Source organism: Panicum hallii, chromosome 5 (assembly GCF_002211085.1).
Source record: "Panicum hallii strain FIL2 chromosome 5, PHallii_v3.1, whole genome shotgun sequence".
NCBI lineage: Eukaryota > Viridiplantae > Streptophyta > Magnoliopsida > Poales > Poaceae > Panicum > Panicum hallii.
This window is the reverse complement of record NC_038046.1, coordinates 48884707-48903448: the sequence shown is the minus strand read 5'-3', so window position 1 is coordinate 48903448 and position 18742 is coordinate 48884707. Positions and strand designations below refer to the sequence as shown.

General features: G+C 41.5%; 2 protein-coding genes across 2 annotated transcripts; one reads left to right on the top strand and one right to left on the bottom strand.

Moving 5' to 3' along the window:
- The first annotated feature begins 1435 nt into the window (after nt 1-1435).
- LOC112894328 lies at nt 1436-5399 on the top strand. Its single transcript, XM_025961993.1, has 7 exons — nt 1436-1902; nt 2631-2828; nt 2952-3224; nt 3384-3486; nt 3560-3678; nt 3888-4064; nt 4446-5399. The coding sequence occupies exons 1-7, from the start codon at nt 1615-1617 to the stop codon at nt 5229-5231; spliced, it is 1944 nt and encodes a 647-aa protein (XP_025817778.1). The 5' UTR covers nt 1436-1614; the 3' UTR covers nt 5232-5399.
- A 1211-nt stretch (nt 5400-6610) lies between these two features.
- LOC112893326 (phospholipase D zeta 1-like) lies at nt 6611-18063 on the bottom strand. Its single transcript, XM_025960588.1, is given in 21 exon segments — nt 6611-7142; nt 7144-7200; nt 7202-7284; nt 7529-7594; nt 8312-8443; nt 8774-8875; nt 8989-9186; nt 9258-9404; nt 9599-9709; nt 10415-10954; nt 11024-11180; nt 11287-11436; nt 11523-11662; nt 12838-12954; nt 13040-13279; nt 14808-14981; nt 15070-15237; nt 15392-15533; nt 15674-15792; nt 16226-16327; nt 17572-18063. Coding segments are annotated over 21 exon segments (3429 nt in total). The 5' UTR covers nt 17803-18063; the 3' UTR covers nt 6611-6889.
- Between the last annotated feature and the right edge of the window lie 679 nt (nt 18064-18742).

Sequence of the window (18742 nt, the reverse complement as noted above, 5' to 3'; positions counted from 1 at the left end):
ATAACAGAAAGAGTACAAGGTCTTCCACTCTAGGTATCTATGATGAATCCATCCACTACATTCAAAAAGGGCACATCCATCATGAGTTCACTTTCTTCTCGTCCTCACTTATGGTCAGCACCTGCCTCTTTCTCTAGGACACCAATTATTCCTACAACCTTAGTAGATTATTCATAATTTCAGTTCTATAGAGAGTTTGTTGTTGAATAAAAGACGAAACTTGATGTCCTAAGTGATCAAACTGAATCGTGTGAGAGAGAAACAAAATTCCATAGGGGAGTTCATGGGATCAAACGATTATTTACTCCACCTTAAAATCTAAACTATACAACAGATGCTAATGTTAAAGTTTTAATCCCAAGAACGAGAAAGAACCAGGGAGACAAAGTCAACTAATTGTTGTTCGCCACTTGCGACCTGTGACGGAAGTGGAGGTGGGATTTGCCCTAAGAATCTGAAGTTTGATCCGGAGGTATATTCGATGCTATTTGACAAGAGAAGGCACTCGTGGACCTATTTTTACTTGGCTTTTGGATTTCTAAAGGAGTATTGTATTGATTTAGACACATTTGATAAAAGGATGCAAATATATGAAGCATGCAACTAGCTTATATATCTACATTATAGCGTGACAAGGCAAAGAATATGATACACATACAAAATATAGCGACATCAGCGAAAACTTCACCATTACATATACTCCATCCGTTATAAATTATAATTATATGTTGTTTTGGCTTTTCTAGGTACATAACTTTTGCTATTCAACTAGATGTACATTATATTATATCTAGATATGTAGCGAAACTTATATATATCTAGAGAAATTAAAATGACCATTAATTAGAATGGAGAAGTAGTTTATTTTGTCTACATTGAAACCCATGTGATATCTCTTAAAATTTGTGTGCTATTTCAAATTCCATTTTACATGATTACGACCAATTAAATTTATATGTTTGGGGTAGATTTTTGAGGCGTTGTCGGCCAATTGTCATGCAACGAAACTTAAACGACTGAATGGCCCATCAACTTTACTTTTTTTTTGAGGACCGTCAACTTTATTTAACGATGACTCCTATAACACTCATCACCTTTGATTATTGTGGTTTATTGGTTTTATTTTTCTCTGCCGCGCCGATGGCACCGAAGCCCCTTCGACTGATTTCTTTCTGATAAGAATGAATAAAAGGTGTAGCAATCATGCGCATAGAACACTGAAAGGAATGTTCTTTTATGAACCAAAGATGGGCACAAGAGTACAAGTGGATCCTACACTAAGCAAAATATGCTGCTGAAAAATATTCGTCCGGAGGCAAAGCATGTACGGATTTAGCGTAGACGTTAGCTATGGAGTATTGGAGCAAGGAACACTTGGTAGGACACCCAAATCGATCTACTAGTCGGTTAGCCTTAATTGGGAAAGCTTAACAGATCGGCTCATGGTTAGGCATCAGCTGACGCGGCGAAGCAACCCAAACCCCAACCCATTTCCCTCCCCTGTGAGCGAGATATTTCCATTTCAGCCCCTGCGAGGAAAGTTTCGCCGTACAGAGAGGCCCCTCGCCGCGCCGCTCGGGCTCGGGATCCCGCTGCCGCCGTCGTCGGGCGGCCATGGGGACGGCGACGATGGCGACGGCGGTGGGCGCGGCCATGGTGCTGTACTTCGTGCTGAGCCGGCGGCTGGCCGGCGAGGACGTCTCCGCCGGCGGAGGCGGCGGAGGAGGGGCGGGGAAGCGGCGTAGGGGGCGCGCGGCTCGGCGGCCGGCGCAGCCGCCGGCGACGTGGATCGAGGCGGTGGGCACGCTCGCGGAGACGCTGCGGTTCACCTACTCGGAGACGCTCGGCAAGTGGCCCATCGGGGACCTCGCCTTCGGGATCAAATACCTCATGCGCCGACAGGTGAGGGATTGGGGTAGCCCTCGCTGACCAGTCATCTTGTTGCTTGCTGCCTGGATCCGAGGGAAATGGCGCGGCTTCATTTCGAATTTGGCTGAAAGCTTGCGCTGTGGATCTGGCATGGTAGTTAGTTACTTTGCTCGAATTGTATTTTCTAATAGCATGCTGCGCTGCTGGTTTGGAATAAATTCGGGCTATAAGCTTGTAGGGTTTGATAGAAAGTACAGAGACGGGGTAAAGGTTGGTGAAATTGGTGCTGGTTGGTCTCTGCCGATAAAAATTGCAACTTTGGAGATGCAAGTCTGGGTTTTATGGTCGAGTTAGGGACTGATTCTAGTGTCATGCTGTAGTGCTGGCTATGTTAAGGTAGAATTGGCTTTATATTGCTGGTGAATTACAGTTTGCAGATATTTTGGCTGCAAGTATTTTTTTCAGTTTTCACCCCTAGGGTGTACCCTTTTAAGCTTCCAGTGTGTTTTTTGTTAGTAGATTTGCCTTTTCTGATTAAGTATCTGAGCTATTAGGACACGTTTAATCCTGAGAGAACTGTTAGGATGGCTGTGATTATGCCATATGTTTCTTTTGAAGGATGCATAGGTGATTTAACTACTTGCCCAGTTCATTAAAGTATGATTGAGATTGTGTATTATTCCTTTTAACGTGTTTGATGACAAATCCTGATTTTTGAGTATGCATCTAATAATTCACTGTAATTTGGCATTACTTTTCAGGGCAATTTACATGTTGCCAGTATTTATGCTGGAAGCAATTGCATTGAACTGAAAGGACCTGAAATCATGGAAGAGCTGATTGTTTTGCGACGATTGATTGACCTGTGCTTTCTTTTCTCTAAGAAACCATTTCCTGTGTTCCGGGAATTAGCTGGGTTTTCCCAAGACGATGTTCTCATTGAGGAACCAAAGGCGGGGGTGAGTAAGTACTGATTGCTATTCTAGTGTTCACTCAAGGCATGATTTGTTGCTAGTGATAATATGAATTTAGTTGGTATGTCTTTCTCTTTTCAATTTCCAACAATTGTCCTACTTTTACAGATTTTGAAGCCTGCTCATACAATTCTACGTGATGAGTGCACCAAATCGTTTCTTGTTTTGATTCGAGGGACACATAGCATGAAAGATACTCTGACTGCTGCTACTGGGGCTGTGGTACCATTTCACCTCTCACTTTTAGATGAAGGTGGTGTCAGCAAACTGGTGTTAGGCTATGCACACTGTGGTATGGTGGCAGCAGCCCGCTGGATTGCAAGAAGTGTAACACCATGCCTCCGTGAAGCAGTCAGACAGTGCCCAGATTACCAAATCAAGGTGCATATTCATTTTTTTTCATTTTATGATTCATACTGTTCATGCCTGGTCATGCTCTTAAAATCTCGGAGTTATGGTATGGTGTCATTGTTGCATAATTTGACACAATAATCTTCCACAACTGTTTTTTCATTTGAATTGCTGATTTTGTTCTCTTAGATTGTTGGCCATTCATTGGGTGGTGGCACTGCTGCATTACTAACCTACATCCTCAGAGAACACACAGAGTTTTCTTCAACAACTTGTGTTGCGTTCGCACCAGGTATGTCAACTGTTATTCTGTTCACCATAGATTGAATTAGGATCTATACTGACAGTTCAATTTTTGTGGCCAGCTTCTTGCATGACATGGGAATTAGCAGAATCAGGCAAGCATTTTGTGACCACGATTGTCAATGGAGCTGATCTGGTTCCCACTGTATCAACTGCATCAATCGATGACCTTCGTTCTGAGGTAGCTCCATTTCTCCTTTACAAACCTGCACGAGATTTGTTGCCTTGAATACTGTTTATATCTCTGGAGAGAAATTTGATATATTTGTGCTTCATTGGAATGCACCTTATATACCAGTAAATAGGACACTGTGGTTGATTTCTTTGAAAACTTGTAGCAAGGAATTTCACTTTTGTCTCGGTCCTCATGTCTTACCTATCTATCATCAGGTAACAGCATCATCATGGTTGAATGATTTGAGGGATCAAATACAGCAGACACGTTTCCTAAATGTCGTGTACCGCTCAGCCACTGCCTTAGGAACTCGCTTGCAATCCTTTTCTGGTGCCAGAGAGAGGGTTGCAGGTGCAGGAGCATTTCTGCGCCCTGTTTCAAGCAAAACCCAGGTAAATATTTGTCCAGAAGCTGGCAAACTGTATTGTATAGATTAATTATAGATTGCGTTGCTGTATAGCTCATGATATTTAATTGTTAGGAAAAGTGTGGTTCTGTGGTGAGGCTTGCACCTTATGGCTTCCTCATGTCTGATTAAGCATTATCTGTTATGCAACATTTAATTTGGATATGGCTGTTGATAAACTGAATAAAGTCTTGACATCCTTGTAAATCTAACTGGTCAAAACATAAGTGCTGAAGGATACTGTTCAAATATTCTGTGCATGAAAGATGTGCATTTCATGATATTTAGGTATCTGGTTACTCTTTAGAAAATTTATCCACCAAACCCAAGAGATATTACAGCATGCTTATCAAATATGCCAATGCAGGTTGTCATGAAACAAGCACAGAATGTTGCACAGGCTGTTGCCAGAAGCCGGTCGGCATTTTCCTCATGGTCATGCATGGGTGCACGTCGACGAGGTGTAGGTGTAGTTACTGCGAGTTCAAAGGATGATATGACAACAGAAACCCATGTAACATCTACAGTGGAGTCAGAATCCTTCATTGTAGACCAACATGGTACCAAGACCATAGAGGAGCTGCAGTATACCGCAGCCAGTGTTTCTGTACATGAGGAAGCAGGTGAAGAAGAGGCTCTTTTGAGTGAGCATGAAACGTCTCAGGAGCATGCCGAAGAAGAAATAACAGATGGTGAGTTGTGGTATGAGTACGAGAAGGACTTGGATCGGCAGGTTGAAGTGGAGGCACAGACTCGGGAGGAAGAGGCAGCTGCAGCCAAGGAAATAATGGAGGAGGAAAGTGCTGTCCTAAAGAATGTTGAGGATAGGCAGTCGTTCTCATCAGATAGTTTGGAGAGGCAGCAATTCTACCCTCCTGGTCGAATCATGCACATGGTTGCCATGCCTCCGACAGATGCCGATCCAGATGATTCAGTTGCTGCTGATGAGTGCTCTGTTGGAATATACGAGACCCCTAGAGATCTTTACAGCAAGATCCGATTGTCGAATACCATGATCAATGATCATTACATGCCAATGTACAAGAAAATGATGGAAATACTGATCGAGAAGTTTGCAAAGGATGAGGACAACTTTTGTACAGGTTCTACTGTGCAGCAATACGAAGGCACGAATGACCTATATACATCATAACTGTACAGTACTCCCTGTTAGCTGTCATTAGCCATTATCTAACATTGCAGTATGCAAGAGGTGCTGTCCTCCTGACCCGTGAGGAAGGATTTTAGATAGGGTCATCTGAGCGTGATGTGTAAATGTAAAAGAAACGAGAATTTAAAAAATAAATACCATTTTGAGTCATATTCTCGACTGGTTTGCAGTTTATGCCAATTGGATTCTGAAACCAAAATTGTTTGCAAGGCATTTAAAAATCAGATGCTTAGACGAAAAGAATTACCTTTTACTGTAGCATCGGTGACCCCGTCTGTGAAATTTTAAGCACTATTTTGGGGTTCTAAAAGTATTGTTGCGTTCAACGTGAACAATTTACAAGTTAGAGAATTTTGTGTAATAATTCTGGTCACGATGAAAGCGACTAAGGTACAACCTCGCCCCAATTCGAAACTCTTGAAAAAATAAATGCTGTGTGCCGCTGTGGTGTAGGCCCCGTTTCCCAGAGGGTAGCAGGGCCTTCCAAAAATTGGCGCGCGAGCCCACCCAAAGTAGGGGCGGGACATCGCGCGCACCTTGACGGTGTGTTCAGTTGGGTGTCGGCACGGCACGTCAGTCTCTATACGATCATCAACGGGCCGCCTCTCACCCCCCACAGGGACGAGTGAACTCTCCCGCTAGCCTCCCGACCCGCTCTTATAGACCTCCGCCAACCGGCACGTCGCTTCGGTTCACGATGTGGTACTAATGGAAGATCCCCAACGCGGGCGAGCGGCAGAGCGCGCTCTCCTTCCGTGGGCCGGTATTCGGAATAAGACGGGCCCAAGGAACTAATGGAAGATCCCCAACGCGGGCGAGCGGCAGAGCGCGCTCTCCTTCCGTGGGCCGGTATTCGGAATAAGACGGGCCCAAGGACCTAATCTTGGCTCAACAACATACTATTCCCTTCTCCTTTTTCTTTTTGAGCATTTGTATACTACTTTTTTTAGGTGCAGCGCAGGTGAATTACTCTCACCGGCTCACTCACAAAGTAAAAAAAAAAAATGCTTCTCTCCCAGGTGAATGAATATTGAAGCTTTCTTTGCTTAACCTTCCAAAATGAATTTGCGCATCATTCTGTAAATCTGCAATTTAAAATGAAGTCCTCATACACACAAACCAATATCACGAATCCAATCAACTACAGTCTACATCTAACGGATATGCCCCGTCCTCCTCCGACAACAGGTAACAACATTGCGCCACAGAATCATGTTTTTTTTTCTTAATAAGGTACAGAATCATGTATCAGCTGCGTATACGGTGATTGGGTGAAACAAGGTTGGTGCCCTCGCAGAAACAGAGTATATACATCCACAAGAATCCACAGCAAACTGCAAGAAAAATATGCCAATGGTGCGTGTACAAAGGCAACAGCTTGGACTTCAACTGGCTTTTATTTTTGCATCGAGAACAAACGAATCTATTAGTGTAACAACCCTAGCCCGAATTAGCTGTCATATACGAACTATACAAAGCTTGGACCTCATATCCTCTACTTGAAATTGGCAAGGATATGGTTCTTCCTTTGCTATTCTTTTCCCTACTGGTCTGGGGATAGAGGTATATACAACCATAGTATAACCCTATAACATGTACAACTATCCTACGGGTGAACTTTCACAAAAAAGAGGGGTAAACTAATGGAAAACTTGTGGGGATGTATAATACTCGCTTTCGCTGAAGAATGGTCTCAAGTCCTCTTGGCACATGAACTCCAAAGGGAAGGAAACAATGTGACCCCGAACGGCCTGCAACTGCTCCATAGGGTCAGCATCTGCTAGGTCTCTATATTGTTTAGTTTCTGGTTTCTCTAAGGCAACACCCAAGTCGATGGTCGTATGGCCGACCTTCTCCTTCCGATGAGCAAAGTTTTGCCGAAATTGGTTCCTGCAGGATGTTGATCGACCAGTGAGCACAACCTTTCTCCTCAAATGGAAGAAAAACTGGGAGACAGAATCCACATGCCTAACCTAGAATGGATGTGATCGTTGGGAACACATGAGAATACTTGTTGGTAGATCATGGTGTTCACCTGCCAAGTGTCAGTTTGTTCAGTTTGAGGGAATAAAAAAAAAGTAAAAGTGCTCAGGATGTAGCAATCCTACGAACATAAAAGATAATAGAAAATTATCAGCAGATGAAACCACAACATTCATTGGACACGTGCAGTACCAGAATAGTCATACTCAAATGGTTTTAATTAGTTCAAACAAGGTATGCCAGCTCGTCGAGTTTAAAAGTACTGCCTCAAGATACCATATCTCCACTACACTCACCTTGGCAGTGGCCATCCAGATGTTTTTGTATGTTGAATCATCCACAGGATCCATAATGCAACTAACCTGAAAGAGAGAATGCACATTTATTGGAATCAAACACAAAGAGCCCCCATACTGTATATGCATCATGCAACACTTGCATGTCTGTCAAAACTCAAAAGCATATGCAACGTCCTTCAGGACAAGGAGTTGTGCTGAAAGAGGTCTAAAGGGTTAGAATTGGTTCAGTTGGATGTGTTCAGATAGGTAGAGAGGATGTGTTGTATCTCCAGTGATGGTTCTTCTTCAAGTTGCCCGTCTTACTTCTTTACCTTGTTTGCAGTAGTACATGATGTAGAAAGAAAAGTGCAGAAAGGCTATGGGGCAGCATAGCTCAGTCCATGGCTCCATGCAGTGCAAATACAGCATATTGTTGATTTCGCATTGAACACCATCAATGGACTTTAGGGTTTGGGGTAGTGACAGTTGGGACGGACTTGACATGCTTCAAACAGCAAACCAGGCGGGTGCTAGGCCAGATGTTATGAGGAACCAGAATATCAGACACATCGTGAGACTATCCGAGTAACATTGCAGGAAGCCAAAAGGCAATGAAGTTGAAGCTACTACATTGGCATTCCACAACTTAGATAGCATAAAATTATACAAACAACTTGAGAAAATACCAAAAAATCAAACAAGTCGACCAAAAACTATAATTCATTCTCTCTCCCGCTGCATATATACTTATTGTAGTTCTCATTTGGTAGTAAAAGGCTAAATGAAATATATAATCCAAACCTCTCCTGGAAGAAGACCAAGGTGTTCAGCCCATAGAGACAGTCGTAGGCTGAAGGAGAACTTCCCAGCTTCCCAAGGTCTTCCATCCATTATAGAACTGACAACCTCTTTATCTTCAATAATCATACCAATCTAAAAGGACAGTAAAAATGCATCATTGTGTCAATAGCAGCCTAGCAGGAGCTGGAGAAGATTACCAAAGCAACCCACCTAATCGTGTCATTTGATGTTTACTAATTGCAGTTGATCATGGAAGAAAACACTCTTCAACAGCAAAATTTCCATTTTTAAAGTTCAACAGTTATTGTCTGTATGAAACTATGAAAGTCAAGCATATAAATTGTAAAACCTTTAGGTGCATTCCTCTATTGGCCAGATAATTATAGGAATAGTGCCCCAAAAAATGAGAATTACAAGAGTAGAATGCAATTATACATAAGTTTTAATTTCAGAAAGTCATACCTCAGAATCTCTTGATCCAAGCAAGCTTCTATCATTTATGTTAGCTGAGCCAATTAATGCAATGCGATCATCTATAATCATCAATTTACTGTGCACATATATCTGCAAAATTCAAATTGTTAGCAAAAGAATGAAAGGAAAGTACAGAAATCAACCATTGCCTCAAGCCATGACCTACTATTACACAGAACACTTCGCACAAGAAAATACTTTACCTGATTGGTGACCAAAGGACCCCCATCACCAAGCCTGCCATGTGCTCTAAGTCCATAAAATGAGATATAATCATGTGCCTTTGGGCCAACCACATCATATAAATTCTTAAGTATTGAATTAGGCCCTCGACAAATAGTTCGGTATTGCCAATGCATAATTGCCCTCACAGATGCAGCTCCACCATCATCAATGCCACCCTGAAACAAAATATGTAACTACCCAGCCACCATGAAGCATCAAAACAGGTGTAATTGGTACTTTACATTACCTGAAAACCAGGTAAAAGTGGTATCACGATAATAACCCGGAAGCGCCTTTTCTCCTTTTCTGCTCTAAGTATACGCCTGTATAATGCTTCTAATACACGATTCTTAATTGTATCATCTCCTGAAAGACCTGATATGAAAAACTGATTCTGCAAAGGCCAGCAGAAAGACATACATTTAGATGGAATGTCAGTCTATGCTGTAATTACGTGCATGTAGAAACTTCAAGTCTCAATTGATTCTCAAAAATACAAATGCGACTAGTTCCAAATATCAAGTGCTAATTAGAAACTTTAATCTTATGACTTAGAATTGCAAAACTGAGAGAGAAAAAAAAACATACCTCAATGTAAACAAAATGTTCTGCCTTTTCAATGAGAGAAAAGTAGGCATTGTGGATGCTTCCTTCAATTTGAGTTGTTCCTGCTGACCACGGGCCAACACTTCTAACAACCTAAATAAAAGAAATTTTTAATTGGTTAGATATATGTTGGTACAGTCAAATATAACTTTCGTTATTATTTGGTATAAAAATAAGTTAGTAGGACAAACATATCATCTCTGATTCACTTTAATCCAATTTGAGACTAGGACAATAGATCCAACCTGATTCTAACAAATGCCGCATGTAATAATTTGAGACAAGGATTTACCAAGTGCCAACCAGGAACTGTTCATGCCTATGGTCTATGGATACTCTTTTTCTATGTAATAGAACACAGGAACATGTTCTACGTAACCAAATTGAACCACTCTCAGATTTTCCATTAAGATGTTATGGAATTCATGGTGAGATTGTACTTTGAGACAAAAAAAAAAAGAAATGCAACAAACATGAGCAAAGACATGTCCAGGCAAGCCTTCTTCTCTGCTGGTAAAAGAAGCAATGTTGCATTCACCTTCAGTTTTGACAAACATGACATTGTCTTCTAACTAGTTTTTTCTTATGCTATATCTATTCTCTATGAAATGATTCAAGTTTTCCATGAATCACCATGTTCAGGGTTACATGTGCAACAATGAATAACTCCAAACTGCATGAGGTATGAGAAAAAGTCATGGGCAGCTGAATCAGTAAACTATCGTATACCATTATGCAAAAATATAGCATCAAACCATTATTATATAGTTTAATCACCAGTAAACGGAACTAACTAACCTGGCAACGACATGCTGCGCGGGGACCAACTTCTCCAACATCAAGCACAGAGGCAACTTGGTCTCCTCGTTCTTGTGTCTCCCACCACTCCTTATCTATGTTTTGCATATCTGGTTTTGAGGTGTCATAGTGTTTAGACACTGAAACCTCAGGGGAACCGACATCGTCCACAAATCCTTTCATCTGTAAATCTTGTACAGAAAGATCTACTTTGGCCTTTCGGTTGGGCTGTGGGTGGTTCCGATTGGTTTTATTTGCGTGATCTGAAAGACCATTGTTGATATTCATACCGTTCAGTCCAAAATCTCCATTTGGAAATGCATGGTGATCAGGCTCATGTGGCAAAAGCAACGGAATGTCCTGACACGATGCTGGTGTTTTCATAGAGTTTAGCCTATCAATTTTAATATCCATACTGTGGTTCTGTTTACTCTCTGTTTCCCCATTTGTTTCTTTGCTTGTACCCATGTAATGAGGAATTACCATGTGATGATGAGGCATCAATAGTGGAATTGCTTGCTCATTTGGTGCTTTATTCCTCTGCCATAGGTGACATTGTCAAGTTCAGCAATGATGCAAATGAAACACTCCTAAAGCAAGTAAACTGACCTTTGCATAGTTCCATCTCTGAACAAAATGCCTTGCTACATCTCTACATGCTGGACCATAAAGTGCGCACTGAACATCATGCCAAGGCATGCGAGGATATTTAGTACGATCAAGCTCATCTTTCATCGTATCCTCCCAAGAATTTGGCTCAGATTCTCTTAAAAAGGTTAGAAAACAACGACAATAAGATATACAAGCTAAAGAGTTTACATGAAGCATATGCATGTATGAAGTCTGAGAAAAAGTCTGGACAAGAAAACTACCTAGGATTGTAGTAATCCTTTCCAGGCCATGTTGAAGGAGGAAAATCCGCGACTTTATGCTCAGGCGAATCATAACGACCAAAGCACAAATCAAGGCCTCCAATATAGCATACTTGATTATCAACGACAACAATTTTTTCATGGTGAGACCTTCAAGCCATAGCAAAGAGTCAAATATAAGAATTTAATTAACTGCTACTACAGAGAAAATAAATACAAAGAAGTTCCCATTGTACCATAAATATATGCCAGTTGAGAAATGATCGGGGTAGCGCAGAACTTTAACATTCTCATGAATGTTAAGTAACCTTCGTTTACTGTACATGCTGTTAATTTTCAACGCAAGAGAAACTTCCTTGTACAAAAGAATGTAAATCTGCAAAACAAAATCACATTTCTTAGTTATTTTGACTTACAGGTGACGTAACTAATTACTGTGATAATCAAGCATCTAGCTAATTCTAGTATGTTATTCACAGAAAATGATTCATGATAAGCAAACTGTTTTCAATTTCTAGTTGAGCAATGAAACTTAAGAGAACTGTGCATTTGGGAGCATAAATAGGAACATTAGAGTAGACAAAGTTGTCTGGTTAGGCAGGCTAGAAGTAGAAATATTTACTCAGCTATACCCTAGGCATTCCAATATACATAAATATGCTCATCATGATGCTGCTAGGTTCACGTTGAGAGCAACCATTGTGAGATTAGCTCCTGGAGGACACAGTGGGGTATTCTTATATGATTCAATCACAATATTGCACATCTTCTATTAGTAGATACGAAACTTGTTACTGTCAGAAGGGAGAGAGCATGCAACCACATGCCATACAGTAGGTAACTTTTTCCCCCTCAAATACGCAGGAGAGGTGCATAACATATCATCAAAGTAGAAAAAAAATGTACAAGGTCAGGGCCTTTCAGAACATTACAACATTCGTGCTATGATTTAAGAAATGATCTCACAGGCATACAGTGGATATGCCCTCCATATTTCTAGGTATGCCCACAACCTCAGGAGTATCCGTTTCACAATAAGTCCACAATGTATAACAGGTTGGATTTGTATGTTTCAAGGGGCAGACATCTAATTATAAGTTGATTTGTTTGCTCCTTCTGCATCAATCTTCAGTTTCCTTGGTCTGTGTGCAATCATGGCGCGGGCTTATATTGCGAAATAAGCAGTAGTTTATTTAGCATGCGATACAACTAATCCTCAAATGTTTAACAGTAGCATGCCTGACACCAACTTGTTTGAATCTTGGCTATAGGCAGTACCAGATATAGGTTTGAATTGGCTTTAGACCTTAACCACCAAAAAAAAAAACTTGTTCACTTAAAACCAAAAACTGAGATAATGTAACGATCAACATAAATCATCAAAAGAAAAATAATCCAAAAAAATTTAAAAGTCAAACACTGTTTTCATTAAATTAAATCCTAACTGATTTGCTTAGAGTCTGTATTACTAACCCTCACAGAAAAAATGCAGTTTTGTAAAACCAATCATATAGCTCACATTTTCTCTTATTAAAAATGATAATCGAATACCTGTACACCTTGCTTCGCCCTTGATTCCAGAAGAATATCAAGCCTAGAGGATCCATGGAAGTGAAAAGGGCGTCTAAGATACAATTCTGGGCACAGCCACCAGTCAGTTATAAATATCTGCATTCAGCATTTAATTATCTTGAAGACATGACAATGAAGTCAAATAGGAGCAGAAAGATTCTCACTTTATTAAGTAACTAACCTCTGATTTGGCTTCCTCAATGGAAGAAGCAATAGCATCAAATACAGCACGCCCATCTATGAACCATTGTACAACACTACCATCTTCAGTCAAGCCCCTAGGTGGTGCAAATGAACCAAAACGGTGAGGGTGACACCAGCCCTCTGGGGGCCGCCGAGCAGCATTTATTGCAGTAACCCAATCTTTTACCTTAGCTGAACTTCTTGTTCTCAATTTTATTGCCCGTCCCCCAGAAGATACCTTCCACATTCAACAGTATTTAAAAAATTAGAACAAAACACCATGTTGCTTGATCAGATAAATCAAGGCCAGTACGAGCTTGTGGTAATTTTTATCATCTTTCCTTTTGAGCTACATAAATGCAATGCAAGTTATTTGCAATATGGATGGCAAAAATCACTGTGGAGGCAGTGATCCACTCCATTCGGGGCAGGGCTGAGTCTGTTTTTTCCCCATGGGATTTACAGGGTAGGGCCGGGTCCAGGTTTCCCCCCGGAGCTCCAGATTTACTTATCACACTTCTGGCCCATCCACATATACAGCCCAACAGCCCATTGATCAAGTCATATATAACCTACACCCTCCTGAAACCCTAGTCCTATCCATTCACTGGTTCAACCCCGCAGGCAGCCGCCACCATCACCACTCGCTCATCCATAACTATGCAGCATGGATACACCCAAGAAGGTGTGTTTTGCATATTGGATACATATCCAATTTGGATGCACATCAGGTATGGCTGATACATATCCTTGCTGTATCTGGAAAAAGGAATAAATATGGATACTTGGGCTGATACATATTGGGCCAGTTGGATAAGGCCAGGCCCGGTTTGCACATTGGCCCACTCACCCCATATCAGCCGTGTTGCTTTAAAACGCACCATAGACGCATGTTTCAATTACAAAGGGGAAATATAAGAAATTGCTTTGAAGTGCTAGATAGGTTAAATGTAATCAAAGTCCTTCATACTAATTGATAACATTTTTTTTCTCGAACACGCAGGAGAACTGCGTATCAATATATTAAGAAGAAGAAGGGTGAAAAAGCACCCAGTCACCAGTTACACAGGTTTTGAGGGAAACCTGTAGAAAACCTTACACACACAGTACTCTATTACACTTACACGGTAGGAAAAAAACCTTGACCAGGGCTCCTAAAAAACCTAACTGGCTGGCAGCAGGGTGAGGATGTGAGCAATTCCTCAGAGCTGGCTGATAACATATTATAATGTGGGATGATAGGGACATGCTGGCTGAATTCGTCATGACAGCTCAAAAAAGTAAGACTCACAATAGTATTATTAATTATTAGTCTAAAACATTTTACAACATACTACAAGACGATCCTTATACTAGATAAAATGCAGTATCCCTCTTAGACAAGGTATGACTTCAACAATAATGGACTTTTACGTCTGCTGTATTGCTTAATAAAACATTGAGCAAGTTACAACTTGTTGCTTTGAGTGGCTTAAGACTTATTAATTGTCTGTTTTTGTTTACTGCAGAAAACAAATAATCAAACTCTGTTAAAGTTGTAACGGCAGCTTAGGTACAAATGTCTCAAAACATCCAAGTTCTCCATACCATTCGACTTAACTTAGACAAGCCACCTCCTGGTCCTACCTGAAACTCATCTCCAAGGAGAACTAACACTTCTTATGTAAGCAAGTAGGGTCTGGGGTGGCACTCGCAATATTGTTTGTTTGGTTGGAGTGATATGTCAAGCTGCTAGACCAAACAATTCGTAAATAGAAAAGAAATACCTCAAATCCGAAATGCAATGGAGTGTGTTCCTTTATCTCATTTGCTAGAGTGGTTTGGCCTTCTCCATTTCTATCAGTGCAAGGTGACACGTCAAAGATGACTATGTCCAAAAGCTTAGGATCAAAGGGATCTTGGAGTAAAGCCAAGAATCCTGGCTTCAATACAGCCCAAACCTATCAAGAGGTGATCAATTTAAACAGTTCATATACAAGTCAGCATCATGTTAGTAAAATAAAATAAATCATCAGATATTTTCAGTACCTTTTGCCAGTTACTACTGCAAAAACTAAAACAGCAGGATGAACAGCATCTTCCTTTACTGCCCATCTCAATTTTTGGCAAGTGCCTTACAGTAACATAATCTTCCTTTAGCTTAGGCCCATACTCTGGCAGAAATGATAACAATGAAACTTCCAGAAATTTGCAAACCTGCATTTTCACAGATGTTATGGTGTAAAGGAAAATGAGCAACAGGATGATGCCTTCTAACTGATTCAAGCACAATGTTATGGTGATATTTAAACTTCTGTATAAAACTAGCATGATGATTTGTACTGGAAGTCCAGAACAGAGCTTTTGTTACCTCTCTTGAGTTGACAATATCCAAGTTGCCCAGGAAATGGTTCAAGTATTCTTGCATGGCAACCTTTGCACGATCAGAAACGGATTGCTGACGACCAAGTGCTGGTCGAATAACAGGCAAAACAGCACTTGAAGGAACATTTCTGCAACAACAGTTCAAGTACGCATATGAATATGTAAGGGAAGCCAGCTGCTCTAATAAGATAAGATATCATTGCCAAAGTTTTCGTTTCTCTTTTAGTTCAATATAAGGTCAACATCGTAAACAAGGCCACCAAATTACCTATTTTTGATAGAGTGTTCATCATGTTGTGAAGGAACATGCACATCATCAGCTTCATCATCATCATGTACAACTGGCATATGCTCCCCAATTCCCAAATTTTGAAGCCATTCTTTGACCTTGAATCAAAAAATAAAGATTAATTTAATTATCCATCATTGAAAATGAAGCTTTCACACAAAATAATATCATGCCAAGTAGAATTGACAGTAAAAAAAGGGGATATAGTCAGGTTGATCAGCAAAAGCCCTCATTTAGAAGGTACACTTGGATTGCATGGCTACATCATTGGAATTTGGAAGGCATAGTAAACATCTTGTAAGGAATCTGCATGTGTTGGCCCAAGCAAGTCAAACGACAGAAAACATAGTGAAATGCACACGTAACCAGAAGCCACTCTTAAATGGTTGTAAAATAAAAAATTTTGCCAAGAAAAAAGGTGCATGAGTTCTTCTATTATGACAGGTATTTGTAATGTGCAAGAGCATCTAATGGTAAACCAGAAAGGATTCAAGTATCGCTCAAAACAATAACAAAGACTATACAACCAACCTGTTCCTGTTTCTCATGGAATTCTTCAAGGAATGCACGTCTCTTCAACGCAAAGTGTAAATATAGCACTTGTGAGGCCTTCTTATATAGAAGCCACCTAAACTGATAGAAGAACCAGTGAAATTTATTTCATGGATTCAGAATTCATATTTTGGGGAATTGCAGAGGCTGAAAATGCAATAGATGAGCATAAGCAAAAGCAAACTCCAAATTTTCCAGCCAACTTGGATCAGGTCTTTTCACAGTATTCATTGATGGGACAAGCAATGAGCTGTACATCTTCCTCTGATGCAAGCTGTACTAGTTATTTCTGCCTTGACTTGATCTTAACCCGTGCAAAGAGATATATCAAATTCTGTTTCAGAAAAATTGCACAATGGTATCTCGATTTTGTTCCTTGGTTTATTGGCTCCAGAACCAGCATCTTAATTCACACTCTGTTCTCTGTCTCCACTCAACTACTTCACCCAGTCATCTAAGAACATTGCACTAAATGTCCCAGACATTCCCCCACCAAATTACAGCCGGATATTACCAGAAAACGAAAAGTTAACCTCCCTTTGATAGCAAAGAGTTAAAAGAAAAAACGCCTGAATTCCATGGTAAGTATATGCCCCTCAAAAAGCAGCAGATCTAAGGAATATTGAATGCACAGTCGTGGTTTCATTTTAATGAAACTAGGGATCCCCTTTTTGCTAAAAAAATGTTTAATGACTGTGGACCATACAAACTCCTAATCTCTTATTTAGCATTAAATGGTACACAATGACCACTCAATCAGATAAGCAAAAATGCATTTAACCAAACTCATGCAATCATTGAGTCGCTCACTGACACTGTTACAATCCCAAGCACATAGTAAATGCTACAGTTTCCTCCACCATAAGCTCAAGCACATAAAAGTAGTTGTGAAAAAAGGAATAAGAATTCAATACTTCAGAATCCAAGCACAGAAAAGCTACCTTTACAAAGTATAGATAATAAGAAAAAAAACTCCCACATTGCCATCCACATCAGAGCATCACAAAGTCATCCACAAGCTACTGACAGAACCGAACGAGCAACCCAGTTCCCGACACCCCAAAAGGGGTCGATCGAACCTTCCGAGATCACCTAGGAAAATGTAGTCGGAGCCTATCGGAGAAACAAATCACCCAAACGCCCAATTCGTGCAGCAATTCTGAACCGCCAAAATGCCAGGCACTACACACTACACGCGCGCGTCCAGCCCAAGGCAGAGAGGCGGATCACACATTCACGAAACCAGCGACCTAGACGAGCGAGCAAGGCCAGACGAACCGGAAGCAGGGTAAGAGGAGGAGGAGGGAGGCGCCCCGCGGACGGACCTGCTTGTAGTGGACCTCGATGGTGTACGAGAGCAGCATGGGCGTGATGTCCCCGGCGTCGGGGCGCGAGACCCCGACGATCCTGGCCCGCGGCAGCTCGTCGAACACCCGCGCGGACTCCGGCAGGCGGAACGACGCCGACGACGCGGCGGCGGCCAGCCCCTCCGGCTCCGGCGGCATCCTGAAGTACCTGTGGCCCCCGAGCTCCTCCTCCTCCTCCGCGCCGGTCATAGATTCCTCGGGGGATTTATACGGGCTGTTCCTGTTCGGTTTCGAAGTGCGGTTTGAGGAAGGAAAGGCTTTGGGGGGCGGCGCGCCGATCGATGGCCGGTAGGTTGCACGGCCGCACGGCGCCGTGGAAGGAAGGGGAGAAGCCGGTGTTGTGCCTGCCAAATTTGGGCTGCTTTTGCCTTTTTTTCTCACCTTTTTCCGATCGAATTTCTTCCGTTCTTCCTGATCTGATTTTGGTTTTGGGGCTGGGTTTCGATGGCACAGCAAGCTATGCTAGTTTCGTAGACTGACAGATGGACGTGTTTGCCCCCGCATGCTGGAGGCGCGGTGGGGGCCACGTGGTGTGACGTGGCAAGTGCCCTGGGCCACATCGTTGCGCCCCCAACGTCGTGCACGGCTGCTAGACGCGCCACGCACGCCGGGCACCTGTATGGCAAAAACGAAGAGAACGCGACCCGAATTTATTTCCCTGCATTTCCTGCTGAAGGGGGAAGCAAACATTATTTGTGAACTTGTGAGTGTCATCGTTTTGGAGAAGAAAAATGGCAGGATGAGTGTGAAACTTCAATCATAGCAATTTGATAGCCTATGGAGGAGGAGGAGGAATACACAACATTTCTCACTTTCAATATTTATTCTCATCGATTAATTCGTGAGCAACACGCTATATTTGCGCCTCAATGCAGGTTTCTCCTCAACACAAGTTTCTTTTTTTTTTCACCGAGCAACAAATAATAACTCTGTCGTGCGGATGTTGTTTACTTATTGGTACTGACCGTTGATTTTTAGTGGTTTGTGACTTGTGAGTTATTTCTTCTCTATTAAAATATGTTCGGCAAGAGTTCTTGGAGATTGCTTTTCCAAAAAAAAGCAAATAACAACTCATTTGTTCACTTCTCCTTAATAAAATGGTGCAGCCTTTTCTGATTATCCACCCATT